Genomic DNA, 20814 nt, shown 5'->3' on the forward strand with positions numbered 1-20814 from the left:
TACCAAACAACAAATTAAATACTTCTTCCTTTCCTAAATGTAGTAGTCATATCTTTGTCCATTTTTTTTTATTTTTTTGCAAATGTCTCTGTCCTAAGTTTGACCAAATTTATAGATAAATCTATCAACTTCTACAACTCAAAAGTAGTTCTATTAAGGGTGTGTTTGGGACAACTCCGATTTGGTGAAGATGGTCGTTCATAACTCTACTTTTTCATGGAGTTGGAGATGTGAATACTTGGGATATGTTTTGTAGTCTTATCTTACTTTATTCTTGAATTAATCGTAGCTCCAGCTACATAAAAAAGTGAAACTATGAATCACCTGCTTCACCAACTTCATGGAGCTGTCCCAAACACACGCTAAATTAATTATGATATATATTTTCATAATTTACTTATTTGGAAATATCTATCATGAGACATAACTAGGTAGAACATATAATCTGAAAAAAAATATAATTCCGACAACAACAAATATAAGTTATCATGAGACATAACGAGGTATAACATATAATCTTTATCGAATCCTTCATGTTCCTGCCGTTGATTATTCCTCCCCGTCTAATCTGTATAATGTGCTCCGTATCCTCGGCCTTTCGGCCCGAACGATCTCTCTTCAAACAACAAAATTAATCCGGAGCATAAAAAGCGACCGTCATACGAGTCACGGATGACTCGATCAGCAGCTGTTGTTATGCACATCCACCCATCCATCTGTGTTCAACCGGGCGGTCCGGTCAGGTCCGGTTTTTGAAAACTAGGCAGTGGCTAGCGGGCTGCTGCGTACGATCTTCTTTTTTTGTTCGGCCTAGTTGTTGGTTGTCTGGGCTGGGCCAGTGCGCCGCTGCCAGTAAATTGGCCCAATTAGGGATGGAAAGGCTTGTTGACGGGAACGTGTAAAGGAGGAGTATTTACGTAAACAGAACTACGCCCCGTTCGGTCGTTGGCAGTTCCGATTCGATTCTCTCGCCCACCCGACCTAGCTAGATGGCCGCCCCGGCGCAGCTCCCGGTGGACGTGATCGTCGAGATCCTTCTCCGTCTGCCGGCTTCCCAGATCATCCGCTGCCGCCAAGTGTGCAGGGCCTGGCGCTCCGCCATAGCCGACCCGTCCTTCGTCCATGCGCACGCCAAGCGCCCCCCCGCCGCCGCCAGGATTGGGGCTCAACACGAGTTCTACTACGGCATGCCTCTCCAGCTCAACACGAGTTCTACTACGAGGCTCTACGGCATGCCTCTCCAGCCCACCAGAATCGTTTCCTTCGACTTCTCCGCCCGCGGCGAGCACGGGAGTGCCGGCCATCATCATCATCATCCGCCCCAGCTTCCCCCGCGCGCCCTCTGGTTCACCTCGCCCCTCTTCACCCTGCCCGTCGGCTCCTGGGACGGGGTGGTGTGCCTCAGGCGCGGGAGCTCTCCGGACCCCCACGGCATCGGCTTCCGCGACCAGCAGTACGTGCTGTGGAACCCGGTCGCCATGGCCTGCGCCACCGTCCGCGCGCCGCAGCAGCGCCTGGCGGGCTACATCGTCGGCGGCTACGCGCACCCGGGGACGGGGCGATTCCACCTCCTGCACGCCTCTTGCCGCGAAACCCATGGCTCCATCAGGATCTCCCCGACTCTCTTACGGATCCTAAGGGTCGGCGACGACGCCTGGCGCGAGCTCCCCTTCCCGAAGATCGTTATGAACACGTGCAACGTCGTTAGGCTGCACGACAGCTTGCACTGGCTGGCACAGCCGTCGTCGGGATCTGAAACGTACTGGATGGAATCGGCGCTGCCGCTCCAAGTGCTCGTGTTCGACACGACGAGGGAGAAGTTTTGGTTGATGGAGACACCGGCCGAATTAGCCGAACGTCCCCTGCGGGAGGCACAGCTCGGCGTGCTGTCGAAGAAGCTCTGCATCTTCACCGTCGAGCCGTCGTCAAGCACGATGGAGGTGTGGGTTCTCGACGGCTACGGCTCCGGCGGAGCTACCCCCCGCCGCCGCTGCACGAGCTGGCGGCTCGAGGAAAGGATCGGCCTGATCACGTGGGACGGGTACGACCTGTCGCGGGTGATCACCACAGTGCATCTGCAGGTGGACGTTGGGGAGAACGAGGAGGAGATCTTGGTCACGCACGTGCATGGCCGGATCGACGCGTACAGCGCCGGGCGCAAAGCGTGGCGTCACGCGGGCAATTTGCGGACCAGTTTTCTGGCGGTTGAGTTTCTGGTGATGCACAGGGAGAGCCTTGTGCGAGGCCAGGTAAGCTTCGGGAAGGCGACGCGGGATCTTCTCAAGTACGTGGACCACTACGGACAGCGTTTCTATTGCCTCTGAACGGCCGGGCTGGCCGGCACCTTCGCAAATCGCAAGTACGTGGACCACGGCCGGCGCGAGTTCTGTTAGACCGCAACGGCGCCTGCGGTAATAGACACGGTTTTGCTATATCTAATTAATCGTTGAGATTTCTAGTCGAGGATAAGTTTATTCCTGAATCCTCACACCCATTGGATGCAGATGGCAGAGGGTTGGCCGGCTCGAATACCTTATGTATTTTCGGTTGACCTTTTGGGATAGAATAGGAGAAGACTAGAAGTCAATTAGTCTCCGTCTCATATTAAGTATCGAGATATGGACGACACGGAGGGAGTAGTTTTTTATAATTTTAGCAAATTTTCAATGACACTTTTTTTGTTGAGTGAATGTTAAGGGGGCAATATCTATAGAATACACAACCAGGGCTGATCACCGGGATATGGCAGAGGAGCTAAGCGAGGTGAAAAATAGCAGAAGAAGTGGAGAAGGGACATGCAAGCCCTAAAAAAAAAGAATTCTACATTTTATCTCGTCCTCGTACTTTTATTTTGTGACACGAATCTATTTATATATTAAATTACAGTTGGTGGCGATGGAACGGGTTTATATTTGTCCACTAGGGATATAGGCCCAAGCTCTTCTAAAAAGCCCAAGAATAAAAAAAATTCATATGAAAAGCTATAACCCAGCGGGCAGCACCCTCTCCTGTCCCAGCAACTTCCGATTTGTATTTCCCTCGATCGCTAGTGGCCTCAAACTCTCACGCATGAGCCCATTTGACCGCCTGGTGTCATTCCAACATCCAAATTACCCATCTCTAATTGCAGGTGCGTTGAGTAGCACAATCCAGGGGCTCAGAAGAGGTCAGGGCTGGATTGATTTGATCGTTGCGTTCCTCTGCCGACTTGTGAGGTCTCCAGGTACGGTGGCCTGAGACGGAGGAAGGCCCTGTGGCCGTGGGGCAGCAGAGGCAGAGTACAGAGATTGACAGAGGAGAGAGAAGACAGATAGTATAGGAGAGAAAAAGAAATAAAGATAGGGATCTCACGGTCGGGATGATGCCACGTCGATCTGCGGCACGTTAAATTGAATTGGTGTTATGGCTTTGCCGAGAGTCACACTCGGAAAAAGGTTGGCCGTGGGCTAGGCGCCTAGGCCTACGGGAAAGAAAATTTTTCTATTCAATTTTTGTCGTTGTTAATATTTGTACGGATTAAAAGTATCAGAATTGATTATGGTGGTAAACGGTGTTGTACGAATACTATTTTGTTGGTACTTTTATAATTGTACTGTAGCAGCGCATAGGAAATCCACTAGTTATCCTATTTAGCGAGATTTCTAAAACGCTAGCCAATTTCTTACCCGATCCGACCGATGTTTTTCCCTCTCTCTCTTTTTTGAATCATGACAGCTTAGCCTTCCACGTCCGGCCGACGTGGCTAAGAAACTTGATTATATAAGAACAGTAGCTGAGATCTTTTTCTTTTGCGAGTAACAGTAGCTGAGATCGTTGATACCGTATTTAGCAATTTGCCGTGTTAGCTCTCACGACGTTGGCTAAGTACATGATTTGTTGACGCAAAGATTTAGCCAGTGCGCAAGTATAGTTAGTGTAATTATTTTAGTGACGACCACAAGCTCCTGGCTTCTTGGTTTTACTTGTATACAAATCGGCCTAAATAATTTATCGACGGCAAAATCTGGACATGCAACAAGATTACAAGCACCGCATATATCTTGAGTTAAAAAAAAACACTGCATATGTCACTGCAAGACCAATAACGACCGATTTCGTACCAATTCATCACCTATTCAGCCGGGAAGAGATGGAGGGGGAGCTGGTGCTGGTCACAACGATGCTATAACTTTAAAATAAAATGGTTGCGTGAATCGTTTCAATGCATAGACCGGAGAATCTTTGAAAAGTCATTTCTCTCCTAAATAGTTTTGGTGGTGATGACAATACATTGTGTTATATAATCGTGTGCTAAGCATTTCAGAGGTTATACGAATATTGGCACAAGATGATGCGTGGACCCTCTAAAAAGAAAGAAGCGTAGCAGTGTTAACGGCACTTTTGGTTTGATTTGAGTCATAGTACATTCGTACTATTAAGAGAGAATTCACAAGGAAGCTAGTGGGTGAATCAATTTCACGTACACAAACTCATATTTTGCGCCCACTAACAAATCTACCCAAAGTGAGAGAGAAGAAACCAAAATCAGAAATTCATTTCGTGTGTGCCCAGCTCTCCAGGCACCGGAAGTTCTGCCTGAACCTTTGGGAGCACCTCTGGGTGCTCTCGGTTGCCCCTCGTGGAAATTGCGGAACTTCCGGTCGGCCTTGAGATTTCAGTGCACAACGGTTAGATTTTGGGGACCTCATATAAATACCCCTTCGTCCCCAACGGGTCTTTTGCCCGACTCCAGCCAGAAAAATCCCCTCTCTCAGTCCAAGAAACACAAGCTTCATTTCCCTTGATCTCCCTCCATAGTTCCCCCCTTTGATTCATCTTTTGAGGATTGGAGGAGAAGATCAAGATCTAGGGTTTCACCAAGTCAAAAAGTTGATTCCCCTTGTTTGTTTTGTGAATTTCATTTCTCTTGGGTTTTTAGGAACCCTAGGCGTAAGTGATCGCCTCGTGCTCATCGTTGATGTCGAAGAGCTCGAGGATTGGATTGAGAGCCTCCAATTGAGCTGGAGGAGTGGTGACCGGGTCAAGTTTGTAAGGGTTCGGCATTCGCCCTCAAGGAAACCATTAATGGAGCTCACCTCGCTTTTGTAGTGTTGTGAGAGGAGAATAGAGTGAGCCTTTGTGGCGCCTCTAACTTTGTGGTAGAGCACTTCTCCAAACAGAGATGTACACCTCCCAAAAGGTGGAACTCCGGAGTCAAATTTTCGTCTCCCGTGAGGTATCAATTTTCACCCCTATTGTTTATTTTGCTGCTTCGGCTATTACACTTAATACTAGGTACTTTGCATTCCCTTTTAGAGAATTTAGTGAGCGTTAAGATTAAGTGTTTGTATCTTTCAAGACAACCAAAAAGTTAAAATTTCTTAGTCGCCTATTCACCCCCCTCTAGTCGACCATACCGATCTTTCAATCTCCCCTTTTCGAAAAAAAGAAGAGAAATGAAGCATGTGTTGAGGACGATCCAGGCCCGTGTCGCTCCTCCCTAGGCGACACGGGCGGCGATTCTCCCCGGCCACCGTCGCCTCCCAACCTCAACTCCCTTCACCTCGCCATCGCCGGGTAAAGTCCGCGCGGTGCTGGCGGTGGCGGGGCTCTTCCTCGTTTGGCGGCGGCAGCCGTCCGTGCTCTGCGAGCAAGGGATCTCACAGCAGCGGTAGGTGGTGGTGTGCCCCGTGCTTGGTGGTGGTGCGGGAGTGTCTGGCAGCTGTGTGGTGTGCGGATCTAGGTCGCCACCACCCCGATCTGGAATGGCATGCTGGTTGGGCATGGCTCGTTGGCTTCGCAGCTTGGGCCATGCGGGCCGTGGCCTGTGCAAGGTGGCTGCGGTGTCCTCCGGCGGTCGTCTGGCTTCTCGGCGATCTGGAGTGGTGGTGGGTTAGGCCTGGCCCAGCATCCGAGCCATGTTGGGTTCGTGCGGGCTTGTTATTACGGCTCTGTGTTCTGGTGGGTGGCGCGAGATGGCCCTGGTCATGGTTGCCATGAAGCTGGCTTCTCTATCTGTGCTGGGATTCCGGTGGCTGCAGTGAAAACCTTGTGCCGGTCTTGTCGGTGCGGACGACAACGGCGTCCGCGGATGTCGCTTCCTTCTTGAGGCGTTCGCGTGCAGCACCAATGCATCCTCGCCCCTGCAGTCGAGGTGCCTTTGAGCGAAAGCTCAGGTTCAGTGTTACCGGATCGGGAAACGGCGACACTTTTAGACGTCTTTCCCTCCTTGGAGGCATTGTCTCTGGAGACCTTGCGTGGCGGCGCGGAATGCTTGTTGTTGTGTTTTGGCCAGGGATGGCGACTTCGAGCAGCGGGGGCTCGCTAATGTGCATGCTGGAACCTGTCGGGGCGGTCCCCTCCTTGCTCCGGTCATCGAAGAAGCCCAGTTCTGCCTACCTTGTCTGGCGTAAGGATGTGCTCCCTGTTCGGCGTCGTTGGAGTGAGAGGAGATATTTGCTCTTGCAGTTGTGGCTTGTACGTTGGTTTTGCCTTGTACCTTACTTTGTTAGGTACTCCCTCCGATCCTAAATTGTTGTCAAAATATTACATGCATCTAGATGCTTTTTAAGAATAGATACATCCATATATTGGGCAAATTTGAGTCAAGAATTTAGGATCAGAGGGAATAGCTTGTTTGTCGCCGGGCCTTTTTCACGGTTTTCCTGGAATAAGCCACGCTTTGTAGTGTTTTTTAGGCCCGGTTTTCGTTATAAACGGACCAATTCTTTCTTCTAATAGAATCGTGGGGATCGACCGTTGTGTCCTAAAAAAAATGTCGAGGAGCCATCAATCCGCTCCTCAGACCCCTCATCCTAAATACTTCCTTATTTTCATAAAGGTTGGCTTGATTTAATTAAGACAAGGGTTGCTTTGACCAAGAATTACTAAACTAATACCCCCTCCGTCCAACAAAGGATGTCTCAACTTTGACAAAATTTGAATGCATCTATACACTAAGTCATGTCTAGATACATCCAAATTTTGACAAACTTGAGACATCTTTTGTTGCACGGGGGGAGTATGTGTTTTTTCATACATGAAATTTTATATTAATAGATTCGTTTTCAAAATTATAACTAGTAATTGTGGTTTCATATCATATAAATTACATAATAATAGAATTATCACCGGTTCAAGTTTTTCTTAACGAAACCAAATAAGCCAGCCTTTATGAAAATAAGAGAGTACTTTGCTTGCTTAAAACCGGCCATTGCTCCTCAAGGGGATCGGCACCTCAAGATCTTTCCAGGATCGCGGATCGCCCAACCTACTTATTGCTCTCTCCATGCCATCTTAAGTGAAGAAATTTTACATGTATGTAGACGCTTTCCGGGTATACATAAATCCATATTTGTACGAATTCGAGAATATGAGACGGAGGGAGTATAAGTTAGGAAAATTTAAACACAAAGGGTTAAAAAGTTGCACAAGTTTAACTAAATGATTTTTTTTCACTAAATGAGATAAAAATGCGGAGGGCCGAATCCTCATCCATTCAATGAGTTAGGAGCCCCAGATGGCAACATACCAAGGGAGCTCGCAAGTCGCCTGGTCTACCACACCGCTCTTACGCGACTTGATCGTGCCATGGCCTCGTTAGTTCTTTGAGCAACTTTAGCAGCTTTTCCGAGATTTTGCTTCCCCAAAATCTCTATTTAGGATTCTTATAAAAGATTCATTCCTCAAGTCTGATTTTCTTCAAGAAATTCCCCAAAACTCATTTGTATTTCACCCATCGATATTTTATTCACATCTTTCAACTTTTTGCTGGATATAAATATATTTCAAACTATGATATATTTGAAACTACTACTATAATATAAATCAAAAAATTATTTTATTTTAATTATATTATTTAGACAACTAATATTACTGTAACTTACAACAGCAATTTATATCAATTTGAATCGATTTGCATCAACACACAAGCAACTACAAATAAATCCGTTCCATTCGGCATTCGACTCTTTGTTTTTTTGACCAAGCCATTCGGCATTCGACTCTCTACTGTGTATGTCTTCGTAAAAATTTCCCCAACTCTGTCTCTCTCGTAACTCCCGAATCCGGATTCTTCTGTGTCTCCCCAACCCTTCACGTCCTGCCCGCCCGCCGCCTCCACCCCGTGCCTAGCGCTGCCCGTGGCCTCCCCCACCCACACCCACCCACCCATCCCTGCTCGCCGTCACCGCCAATGGCAGCAGCCGCGCCGCCAGCCGCCACGAGCCCAGAAGCCACCGCCAATCTACTGCCTGTAGCCACCTCCAAGCCACACCGACGACCACGATCTCGAGAGACCCCTCCCCTACCTCCCTCACTCTCCATCCCCAACGACGGAGAGTCGATCTCCACGCCAGAAGTCGATATCCAGTACCGCAACACTCCATGCCGAGCTTCGTCGCCGCCGCCTCCAGGGAAGGCTTGCCGCGTCCATGCCGCCCACCTCGCCGCATGGAGGTGGACCATGCGACATGGCCCAGGCCCAGGCCCAGGCCCAATACGACAAGGACCAGGCCCAATACGACGAGGCCCAAATCCCGCCTGGAGCCTTACGCGTGATAGCCCAACTCAACTTTAAAACGCAAGCATGCGCGGGCATATATAGCCCCGCCTCCTCCTCTTCTTCTATTCTTCTGCTCGTTCTCCGATCATCCGATGCCCTGGTCTCCTCTGGAGGAAAAGAGGTACGTACATTAGTTTTTGCTGCGTTCTCTTTCTGCTCCTCTTCTTCTCGGTTTTTTCTTTTATGGAGTACCTAGTAGAATTCCTGGAGAAGGTTTCTTAGCTGCACTGGTTCTTTCCGTCTTGGACTTGTTACACCTTCCTCCTCCGGTCCTCCCCATCCCCATTCTTGGTCCTCTTGCCTCATTTCTGGAGTACGTGGTACAACAGTACTGATTTTGGTTGTCCTTCAGAGACGTCTTCTTGTTTACAATGGTTCTTGGTCCTTCTCCCTCCCCTCTCCCCTCACTCCTACCTTGTCCTGGTCGACATGTTTTGCAGGGTTAATTTGTAGAGTATTTTTGGTTGTTCTTCAGAGACGTATTCTTGTTTACGATGGTTCTTGTCTTGGTCGCCCTCTCCCCTCACTCCTGCGTTGTCCTGATCAACATGTTTTGCAGCGTTAATTTTTAGAGTATTTTTGGTTGTCCTCCAGAGACGTCTTCTTGTTTACAATGGTTCTTGGTCCTTCTCCCTCCCCTCTCCCCTCACTCCTGCCTTGTCCGGGTCGACATGCGGTTAATTTTTAGAGTATCTGATACAACAATACTTGTTTTGGTTGAATTCTAAAAACGGTTTCTGGCTAGACTGGTTCTTGGTCGTGAATATGTTGCTAAATTCTTCTTCTTCATGATAAGTTCTTGTGGAATTAATTGTGGAATAACTGCTACGTAAGTACCATTTAAAATGAATTCTGAGCATTCTTGCAGGGTTAATTTGTGTAGTATCTGGTAGAGAAATACCTGTTTTGGTTGAATTCTAGAGACGTCTTCTAGCCTAGAACAGTTCTTGGTCGCGAAAATGTTCTTCATGATGATGAGTTCTTGTGGCGTTAATTGCGGAATAGCTGGCACTGAAGTACTGATTATGGTTGAAATCTGGAGGTCCTCGGGTAAAATTACTCTTAGTTGCAGATATATTACTTTACCCTACCTTTTCTTTGATTTTTTCTGCGAAAGAATTTTTGTTTATATGTTACAATAGGCAGGAAAGGTCGTAGTGACGAGTGGTTTTTGTTTTTCAATTTTTGCAAGTGCAAATGGGAAGTGTCTGATTCTGGCAATTGCACACCATTGGTTCTTATTGGACTATGCTTCTGTGTTATGGCAGTTTCTTGTTTTTTTTTTTTTACTTTCCGCTATGTTATCTGTGCTGCAGGAATCAAGAAATGGATAAAAAAGAATGTGCAAATGTTCTGGTGAATCGAGTTAGGAAGGTTGAGCCATCGATGGCCGTAGATATTGTTGACCACTTCGTCAGCACGAATGAACTTCCAAGGGTCAGGTTGTATTCATCTGGTTCAGATGAGCAAATACACTCCCTGATCGCTGAAACGAAGAAGCGAATGAACGTTATGTCCAAGGCACACTCACCAGGGCGTGAGTTTCCAGCCCTCTCTCGGACTTCAGATGGGATTCAGTCTCCAACTCCAGGGGGTGATCACATTGTATCTTCCAAGATCGAGGCACATTCAACTCCTCCAGCTGGTCAAATTGTTTCTTCTCAGATCGAGGAAAATTTGCGATCTTCAAGCGTCCCAGGTGATGGTATGCCAGGGTGCTCAAATGTTACTGGATGTCCTGCCAGTAGATCAGAGCAGTTGGCCAATATTCCTTGCCGCTTCTACATGTCTACTGGCGTTTGCAAGAAGGGCTGGTCTTGCAGGTTCTCTCATGGATTTGGGCCATTAGGGATGTTAGAGATGGCAATCAGAGAACTGCTGATGAACCGACCTCTAACTCGGGTAGCTGATTTGCCAGTTTACTTAGCGTGCTACAAGCAGCCTCTGCAAGGGTGGTGGAATCAGAGTACTGGTAGCATAATAAGTTTGCTCGCGCGCCTTCACACGGTTACTCTGATTGTTGACAGGTTTGTTATGATCCCATTTCTTATGCTTCTGTTTCAGATGTCTGCTTTTCAGTTTGCATCATGTCTGCAACATAAATTGGCAATGACACATCTCTTATTTTTTTCTAATCATTCTGATTATGACCATTCATGTTTCAACGCAGGATGGGACAAAATTTCATAGTCCTGTTGGAACATGCTCCTTCCTACCTAGGTCCTGCTGTTAATTTGAATGTGATGGATACTGGCAGCGGCTTTAACAAGATTTACATCACCTTCACTGCTGAAGGCAGAGCCAGATGCACCGAAAGTCTTGTTTCAAACTATTTCAGGTATCGCCTTGTAACTTCAGTGTTGGGATCCCTTTAGATGAAGCTGCTAATTGCTATGTTTGTTATGCTGATATTTTCTTGTTATTTCTTCCAGCCAGTATGGGCCTGTCTTGAAAGTGAGAATGCCCACTCCACGATTGTGCGGTTTTGTGACATTCCAGTACCCTCAGACAGTGGAGCTGCTCTTGTTTGAATGGAATCCTCAGGTGCCTCATTTCATCTGTGGAGCTACAGTTCTTGTCAAGCCCTATAAGCATTCAGGAGAAACCAAACCGGGGTAAGGATCTAATTTGCGGATGTTTTCTGTTGCTTTCTTTATTTTCTGTGTGCAATGCAAACCTGTATCTATAATTTATGTTCAAACAATACCTCATGGCTGATGTCCATAAATATTATGTCCAAGAAAACATCAAAGGCTGATGTCTTTATGCATTGATAGAAAAGGCTTAAACAACCAGGTTTATATCCATGCCTTGGGATGGGCCAACCCTGCATATACATGCCAATGTCTCCTAAATGCAATGACAGGGAGAAACAAGCCTGCCACGCCCCCATTGCCAAACACTTAATTTCAGCCTTAAGTATTAGTGTTAACTATGGTCAAAATGTTGCATGACATGTTCTAAGTTCTTACATATTTCTTTTATTTTATTTTCAAGATTGCATACAAGCATTTCCACAGAAGTTAATTTTTGCTGGAGATTAGTTGCGAGTAGCCAAAAGTATGGTCTACACTCCCCCATTCGTGGAGCCCTGTGGACTCTGCTAGTGTTGTCAAGTATTCCTCCTAAATGCCTTTCAAAATAGAAGTATTCTTCCTAATGACAGTGTTACACATTAGACTACTGATTTGAATCTTTGTTTGAACATTTATGTGCGTCCTACCATCTTTTGTAATTTCACTAGCTTTTCTTCATATTCATAAGCTACTGTTTGTTAGTTTTATGCACTACTAAGGTTTTCTTGGTTTTGTTTGTTTAGTAATTTCTGTTATTTATCAACTCCCTGAGAGGTAGTTGCTCACTAATTTTATCCATGGAATTATTTTTGTTTAAGTGCATTGATTTCTTTTGGTTATGCTTACTCAATATTGTTGTACTATATTACTCCCTCTGAAACATAATAATTGTCTTGGATTGAGTACAAAGTTATAACACACTTATTATGGATCGGAGGGAGTACAAGTTAGGAACAAAGTGCATTCTTTTTCGCATTTGCAAACTCTGAATGCTGAAGTTCGGAAATGTTGTAAATACAGGAACATCAATATTGCTGAGAGAAATGGGCTGCAACGTGGGTGTGATGTAGGAATTGTTACTGGGAACAGCAGTGTTATGATTGCACCACAAATGGTTCCGCCACTAGCACAAAACCCAGGTTCTCAGGCTGAGAGGGAAGTAAACACTCCAGAAGGTATCCACATAAAGTCTCCCTACCCTATGGTTCTTCCCAGTTCTTCTATTACTAAGCTTGTTTTGTAATTCTTTTAGGTGGGGATGTGACAAGACCAGCACATATGTCAGATGGCTCGGATGGACACTTAGCACGTCAAGACATGTGAGTTTTCCATTACTGAGCCGTTATTCCTAGAAAGATCAAAGTCAATGCAGATTTGGCCCTGTGGACTCTGCACACTAGTGTCGTCAAGAGTTCTTCCTAAATGCCTTTTAAATAAAGTATTCTTCCTAATGACAGTGTTGCACATTAGACTACTGATTTGAATCTTTATTTGAGCATCTATGTGCGACCTACCATCTTTTGTAAAATTCACTAGCTTTTCTTCATATCCATAAGCTACTGGTTAGTTTTATGTATCACTAAGGTTTTCTTGGTTTGGTTTGTTTAATAAGTTCTGCTATTTATCAAGTCCCTGAGAGGTAGTTTCTCACTAATTTTATCCATGGAATTATTTTGTTTAAGTTCATTGATTTGTTCCGGTTATGCCTTACTCAATATTGTTGTAATACCTCCGATTTATAATAAGTGTCTCAGATTTAGGAAAAAGTTAGTACAAAGTTGTACTAAACCTGAGACACTTATTATGAATCGGAAGGAGTACTATATTACAAGTTAGGAACAAAGTACATTCTTTTTCGCATGTGCAAACTCTGAATGCTGAAGTTTGGAAATGTTGTAAATACAGGAACACCAATGTTACTGAGAAAAATGAGCTGCATAGTTGGTGTGACGTAGGAATTGCTACTGAGAACAGCAATGTTACGATTGCACCACAAATGGCTCCACCTATAGCACAAAACCCAGGTTCTAACTCTGAGATAGAAGTAAAGACTCCAGAAGGTATCCACATAAAGTCTCCCTACCCTGGTTCTTCCCAATTCTTCTATTACTAAGTTTGATTTGTAATTCTTTTAGGTGGGGATGTGACAAGACCAGCACATATGTCAGATGGCCCGGATGGACAATCAACACGTCGAGATATGTGAGTTTTTTCTTTTTTTTGTCAGTAGATTTGGCTACAGGCTTGTTTTATTGAGCCGTTATGCCTAGAATGATCGAAGTCATGCAGTTCAGACTGAAATTATCAGTGTTGCGAAATGACAAACTATGTTGGATTGGAGCACTACAGATGTTGCTGCATTATTTTACATTTTGTATTACTCTGAGTAGCAACAACCATCCTTAATTACTATTCTTATTTATCATTCTTGTCGTCTTTCCCTGCTAATTAATCTGGCGGTAATAATTCTGAACCATGTGAGCTATTTTGCAGGGATGATGACATATACCATGTGAGCTATTCTAGTCTTCCAGGTATCGACTGTTTCTACGAACAACCTGAGCCGTCAGCGGAGCAAGCACAGGTGCTGGAACAGCAGTTTCCTGCAGATGCTATCGACGAATAGATGCATATACCCTGAAAGCTGAGATACAGTAAACTCAGAAAGCTGAGATACAGCAAACTTCAGTACAGTAACTGACCTTGTATAGTAGACGGGAAGCACTTTTATGGTTTACTGTGATCCACCTTGTAATTCTAGTCTGCAGAGAAGTTTCGTGCATGCATATGGCAGAGAGCATACGCGGCTCCTTCTGAGAGAATAATACTAGAAGCTATCTTACCTGAGCTATCCATTTGTTCGATTCTGTTATTCTTAGTTTCTTGGGGTTTGCTTACCTATTGAGTACAATGTTTCTTTGAGATAGAACTCGTCATTATTCTGGTGGTTGTAACTAGTGCTGAGACCTGTGAATTAAGTACAGGGCTATTTGCTCTGGCGAGAGCGTACACTTTGAATTGTCTAAGATTAAATGCCAGGAATTTTCGCAGTGTGGAGGGGTGCATTGCCAGTGCCAGAAAAGTTTCCAGCAGCGCATGAACTAAGCTTCCTTTTTCGCTCCCAAACTGTGCATTTGAATGTGAATTCAGTGCACGGCTTAGAGATAATATAGACCCACAACCGTTTGTTGTATACTACCCAAGACACTGATAATTTCTTCTTCGAGCGCTGCAACTGTTGCTTCCTCGACGCAGACAAACTCCCAAGACTAGACGTGATTCTGTTATCACTACTATATGGGCTCTCTAGATGCAACAAACATATCATACGTACACTGTAAATTAGAAGTTGCAGCCTCTCCCTGTTGACCTCGCCGGTATGAAACATATTTTAGGAGAACCACTGGTGGTAAACAGGCAGGCAGACGAACGAAAGAGGCACAAGAAAAGGCTATTTCCACCTTATCCCTGAGAAACAGTCAAACAGGACTGGCATCAGAATTTCTATCATTCTTACAACCCTGGAAACAACAGGACAAGCACACGTTGACACAGAAAGCTACCAACTATAGCTCTAAGATGGCTAAGCTTCAGTTCCTCTCGACATAATATGCGGCTCAAAAGTTGCGGTTAACAGTCTGCTAATAGCCACAAGGTAGGTAGCTACTCCAGGAAGTAGTTGTTCCATCAGAAATTTCGGATGGATGTTGTTCTCTAGATGGACCGTCTATTTACAAGATGCTATACAGACTTGTTTAAGCGGTAGTTGATATATCTGCATTATAAACCCACCTATCATTGGCCAGCAACCTAGACCATTTCCTGAAAACAGTAAATGAACAATTATAACTATGAATAATAACCACCAAAAGAACAAGAACTATCAGAAAGTGCTGTGTCAGATGGTCATCTTACAGTGAGGAGAGCAGGCTCAAAGTCTTGGTGATAATCATTTCCTTCCAGACTTCCCAGCAAAACCTATCAGCAGCTTGCTCTGTCTAAATGTATGTTACTTATCGGCTTATTGCTGGCAAAAACATTTTTGAGGACGCAAACGGTCGATCCCCGCGATTCGATTAGAAGAAAGAGTTGGCTCCGTTTATAAGGAAAACTAGGCCTAAAAACCGATACAATGCACGGCTAATTGCAGGAAAGCCGTGCGAAAAACCCTGACATCGAGCATACACAAGACGAAACCGAAAGAGCAAGCCGCTAACGCAAAGACGAGACCTCTTCCGCTCCAACGACGCCGAACAGGGAGCAGCTCCTTGCGCCAGAAGAAGGTAGGCAGAACTGGGCTTCTTTGATGACCGGAGCGAGAAGAGGTTGCCCCGACGGGAACGACTCGCACAACGCAAGCCCGCGTAGCACAAGGTCCTTCCTGGCCAGGATCCCAGCCAGGCCCCCGTAGCAAAACATGCTCCGCCGCCAAACGAGGGCTCCAGAGGCAACGCCTCCAAGGAGGACACGACGTCCAAGGACGCCGCCGTTACCCGACCCGGACACCGAATTGGAACTTTCGCTCGGAGGCAGCTCGTTTGCGAAGGGTGGGATGTGGCGGAACTGCACAACGACGCCTTCAGGAAGGAAACGACGTCCAAGAACGCCGCCGTCGCCGGCACCGACAACGTTGATGCAGAGTTTTCACCTGCAACCACCACACCCACCACGGACAGGAGCGGACAGCTCCGCAGCAAGCCCGACGGCCAAGGACCTGGCCAAAGGCCACCACACCACAACGAGAGCCGGCGAAGCCCGCCGAACGCCACGTGCCAAACCACCAACGGGCACCGGCCATGGCGCCGCAACCGCCCCATGCACCGCCTACGGTGGCCGAGCGCCACCACGCGGCCCCACGCCGCTGCCACGTCGCAGCCTTGCACCACGCACGCAGCCTCCACGCCAGCAGATCTGCGACCCCACGCTGCAGCCCACCGCCCTGCACGCGCCACTACACCCACGGAGCCATGACGGCCACCACCGCCGGGAAACTCCACAGGAAGCCGCGCCATGCCGGATCCAGCATCAGCAACCACGGATCCGGCGCCACCACTGATGGAGCAAGCTGCTCCGGCCAAAGATCCGGCATAGACACCGCCGGAGCACGCAAATCGGGCACCGTCGGCCCGACGCCCAGCCGCGCCGCCGCAGGAGAGGACCCGCACCGGATCCGGCCTCCCCCTCTATGGATCCGACGCCAATGGCCGCAGAACCGGCGCCGGCGGCCACCCCCGAGCTCGGAGGGGCCGGGCTGCGAAGGAGAGCGCAGAGGAGACAAGGACGCCTCGAACGAGGCCTCGCCGCCGCCGGGCAAAGCCGCGTGGGGGGGGGGGAGGGGGTGGGTGGTGGGGGGGAGATGGGAGGTGGCCCCCGAGAGTTGGGGCGACGGGGTCGCCTCCCGAGTCGCCCCAAAAACATTCAACTGTACGCAGAAGGAGCTTAAGAGGGAATGGACCCTTTGGGACTTTCCAATAGCCAGGAGGATAGGCTCAGAAATCAAAAGACCCACTCAAAGAAGGTCAAGTTACTCGAGCATCTACCGTCGTGATGCAAATGATTTCCTTCCTGTCTTCTCTGCAAAACCTGTCAGCAATAACGTCAGTCTGAATGTATGCTACTTCTCTAAGGTAGTCCCGGCCCACCGCTGGCAAAAACGCTCATCCGTAGGCACAAAGGAGCTAAGAGGGAATGGACCCTTTGGAGGTTTCTTTATGAAACAAGAAAACGGTGGCGAGGACGAATTCTTTGCTCAAGAGACAAGCTCAAGTACTTGACCAAGTAAAGATACTTTGGTTTGAGATTTTCCTCCAACGACAAAGATAACACTTGAAAAGCATGGTGGGCACATTTACCACCAGAGACACTTGGATCAAACAACACAGGTTCATGAGGAATGATCACATTAATACGGTAATACCTGCGTAAGACTTGTCAATATTTTGAGAATATCAGAGTTTCTCATGCCAATGCTTCTAAGGAAATTGATCCGAGGCAAGATTCCATCCTCAATCCTGTAATGAAGCAGTTGTGGATGCTTTGTGAACATCTTAACGATGCTATATCTTTGGGAGCCCCTAGTTCTTTTGTGAGAAAAGGAAATCGAGATTAATTTCCACGCATGATCAATTCGCTGCACCAGAATCTGGGGGCCTAGCTGCACTACTTTGCCCACATCACTCTCCTCAATACCCATTTCCTCAATCAAATACTCCCTCCGTCCTACAAAGATTGACACGGATTTGAACTACCTCTAGTTCAAATCCGTGGCAATCTTTATGGGACGGAGGAAGTAACTTATAGCGGGCTTCATGGACTGCTCAATACAGTATGAAAAAAATGAAGGAGCAGAAGAAATATTTGCCCACTCGTGCATTTGGAACACCAATCCCAGCCAGAAAAGCAACGTCAGACCTCAGATTGCTCGGATTGCTCGGAGTGTATTCCAAAAAGAAACGGGTTCGCCCCGTCCAGAAAAAATGGTTGGCCCCGACTACCGAGTGTGGCCGCCCAACCAAACACAACTAAAGAAGAGAAACGGATTTGCCCTGTCCATATAAGTGGTTGGCTCCTCAGCAGGCAACCAGCGCGCAGGGTCGTTTCGGACCACTCGGTCGATGGAGCTGTTGACCTGGATCGTCTATTCCCTTCAATATTTTTTACTCAGGCTGCTTCGGTTGGACCTGGCCGCGGGTTTCGCCGGATCCTATATATGCTGTCCCGGTCTCCCGGATACAATACAAAGCAAAAGATCAGATACAAATGCAAAACACGTGTTTTTTTAATTAATTTCTCTTCTCACAAAATTTCATGCTCCCTCCGTTTCAAAATAAATATAGATTTTTATACAAATCCACGTCACTTGTTTTGAGAGGGAGGGAGTACAGAGCAAAATCATATCATACAAGGACACTATAGAAGCACGTCTACCTAGCTAGTTTGACTCAAGTACAAGATTAATCTCCAACACATGACTCGTCCCTCTGCATCTTGAGCTGCTTGTAGAAGTTGCCGATGAACGCCTCGGCGTTGGTGAAGAGCTCTTGCTTGCTCAGGCGCACCCCAGCGTCGTCGGCCTTCCACTCTTTACGCTCCTCCGCCACCTGGTGGACCGTCAACGAGCTGGCTTCCACGACCTCGCCGGCGTAGTCTGCGTCCACGCTCCTGATGAAGAAGATGCTCGCCCTGGAAGGGCAATTGTTGATCTTCTCCGTCAGTTTCTTTGCCACGCCCACGACTCCCTCCTTGATAGCAGCACGATGCGCGAGCTTATTTACCTCCCTACGTTCTACTAATAACAAGGGCGCCCGCTGCTTAGTGCCACCACTGACAAGGTGACGATGATCACTGTTGGTCACATGATCTGCAGTCTCTCCTGGATTGGTCAGGTTCGACGCCGACGGCGACTTGTTTTGGTTGCTCGGGACGGAAACGGAGACGGAGATGATGCCGGCCTGGACACCCAGGGAGACGACGAGGGCGTTGAAGACGAGGTAGAGGTAAGGGCCCTTCAGGGAGGGAGACACGAAAGGGACGATGAGGAAGAGGAGGAGCATTGCAGCTATCTTGGCCAGCTGGCCCAGCGCCGAGAACGTCCTGACGATCTGCTTCTGCTCCATGAAGAAGAAGCTAGCTAGAAGAACTATACGCCTGCTAGTTAGTCACTGAGTGAGAGGGTAGGAGTAGTCTATTGCCCCCTGGCCGTATATATACACCACCCTGGGGGGCAGGGATACCACTACCAGACTAACAAGCAGGTTGAGAATTGCGACGTGCGAGCGAACATATAGATATTATGAAGATAAAAAAGGCAGACACATATACTGGATGGTGATAGGAATAGTCGATCTTTGCCATCCTGTGACGAGTATGCACCTTTATCGTGTAGCTGTGGCTTGTGGCGCAAGGTCGGTGAGCATATTCCAGCCGTTTTATACGGGGAAAACCTCTTCCTAGTTTTTTCATTTGCTCCATGTCGACAGGCTGCTCCCACTTGGTATATCCGTATATATATTATAACTCACTAGTCCCCGTTAAGTAAATTTTACCTTTCTCTCCTTGCCTTTTGTAGCTGATATTTTGTTCTCTCAGATATTTTCGTTTTCGTACGAACATGACAGCGACGAATAAGTGTCCGAAAGAAACAAAAAAGAATGACTATTACATTGGTAATACTTTCTCAGACCGGTATTATTTGTCTCAAATCGGTCTAAATAGGGATGTATCTATCTCTAAAAAGTGTCTAGATACATACATATAATATTTCGACAAGCAATTTCCGTCGGAGAGACTAACTTAATTTGGGTTTTTTACCTGCCTCCTGCTAATCTTTTGGTCTCCTGTGAACCCAGGTTTGCTGGCCTTTCGGGTGGTGCGATATCGACGCAGCCGGTGAGATTTTTCCGTCGAATCACAGTTGACCTGGAATAATACGGCCGTCGATTCAGGGAATCGGAGTGGCTAGCGGGCTGCCGCGTACGGTCTGTTCGGCCTAGTTGTTCGTTGGCTAAGTTGTTTGGTTGGGCCGGGCCAAGGCGCCGCTGGCAGCAATGGCCCATTAAAATGAGATCAGGGCAACGTGTAACAGAAGTACAGATAACAATCGATAAACAATTACAAACACCCCGTTCGCCGTCCCGGTTCGCTTCGCTCGATCGCCAACCCTAAACACCCCGTTCGCCGTCCCGCTTCGATTCGCTCGATCGCCAACCCGATCTAAATTACTCTACTAGGTAGATAAACCATGGCCGCCCCGGCGCAGCTCCCGGTGGACGTGATCGTCGAGATCCTTCTCCGTCTGCCGGCTTCCCAGATCATCCGCTGCCGCCAAGTGTGCAGGGCCTGGCGCTCCGCCATAGCCGACCCGTCCTTCGTCCATGCGCACGCCAAGCGCCCCCCCGCCGCCGCCAGGATTGGGGCTCAACACGAGTTCTACTACGGCATGCCTCTCCAGCTCAACACGAGTTCTACTACGAGGCTCTACGGCATGCCTCTCCAGCCCACCAGAATCGTTTCCTTCGACTTCTCCGCCCGCGGCGAGCACGGGAGTGCCGGCCATCATCATCATCATCCGCCCCAGCTTCCCCCGCGCGCCCTCTGGTTCACCTCGCCCCTCTTCACCCTGCCCGTCGGCTCCTGGGACGGGGTGGTGTGCCTCAGGCGCGGGAGCTCTCCGGACCCCCACGGCATCGGCTTCCGCGACCAGCAGTACGTGCTGTGGAACCCGGTCGCCATGGCCTGCGCCACCGTCCGCGCGCCGCAGCAGCGCCTGGCGGGCTACATCGTCGGCGGCTACGCGCACCCGGGGACGGGGCGATTCCACCTCCTGCACGCCTCTTGCCGCGAAACCCATGGCTCCATCAGGATCTCCCCGACTCTCTTACGGATCCTAAGGGTCGGCGACGACGCCTGGCGCGAGCTCCCCTTCCCGAAGATCGTTATGAACACGTGCAACGTCGTTAGGCTGCACGACAGCTTGCACTGGCTGGCACAGCCGTCGTCGGGATCTGAAACGTACTGGATGGAATCGGCGCTGCCGCTCCAAGTGCTCGTGTTCGACACGACGAGGGAGAAGTTTTGGTTGATGGAGACACCGGCCGAATTAGCCGAACGTCCCCTGCGGGAGGCACAGCTCGGCGTGCTGTCGAAGAAGCTCTGCATCTTCACCGTCGAGCCGTCGTCAAGCACGATGGAGGTGTG

The 20814-nt window shown here is 48.0% G+C and overlaps 3 protein-coding genes and 1 pseudogene across 3 annotated transcripts; 2 read left to right on the top strand and 2 right to left on the bottom strand.

Moving 5' to 3' along the window:
* The first annotated feature begins 989 nt into the window (after positions 1 to 989).
* On the top strand, positions 990 to 2324 carry LOC112269822. The gene has a single exon (XM_024457054.1). The coding sequence runs from the start codon at positions 990 to 992 to the stop codon at positions 2322 to 2324; it is 1335 nt and encodes a 444-aa protein (XP_024312822.1).
* Positions 2325 to 8123: 5799 nt separating this feature from the next.
* Positions 8124 to 14168, top strand: LOC100842604 (putative zinc finger CCCH domain-containing protein 51). Its single transcript, XM_014901764.2, has 9 exons — positions 8124 to 8663; positions 9859 to 10569; positions 10713 to 10880; positions 10975 to 11157; positions 12139 to 12293; positions 12371 to 12437; positions 13024 to 13178; positions 13254 to 13320; positions 13612 to 14168. Exons 1-9 carry the CDS (start codon positions 8635 to 8637, stop codon positions 13742 to 13744), a joined length of 1668 nt encoding a protein of 555 aa, XP_014757250.1. The 5' UTR covers positions 8124 to 8634; the 3' UTR covers positions 13745 to 14168.
* A 2564-nt stretch (positions 14169 to 16732) lies between these two features.
* On the bottom strand, positions 16733 to 17927 carry LOC112269823 (annotated as a pseudogene).
* Positions 17922 to 18804, bottom strand: LOC100843214. Its single transcript, XM_010238057.3, has one exon. The coding sequence runs from the start codon at positions 18732 to 18734 to the stop codon at positions 18072 to 18074; it is 663 nt and encodes a 220-aa protein (XP_010236359.1). The 5' UTR covers positions 18735 to 18804; the 3' UTR covers positions 17922 to 18071.
* Between the last annotated feature and the right edge of the window lie 2010 nt (positions 18805 to 20814).

The sequence above is a fragment of the Brachypodium distachyon genome, chromosome 1 (genome assembly GCF_000005505.3).
Source record: "Brachypodium distachyon strain Bd21 chromosome 1, Brachypodium_distachyon_v3.0, whole genome shotgun sequence".
In the NCBI taxonomy this organism is placed as follows: Eukaryota; Viridiplantae; Streptophyta; class Magnoliopsida; order Poales; family Poaceae; genus Brachypodium; species Brachypodium distachyon.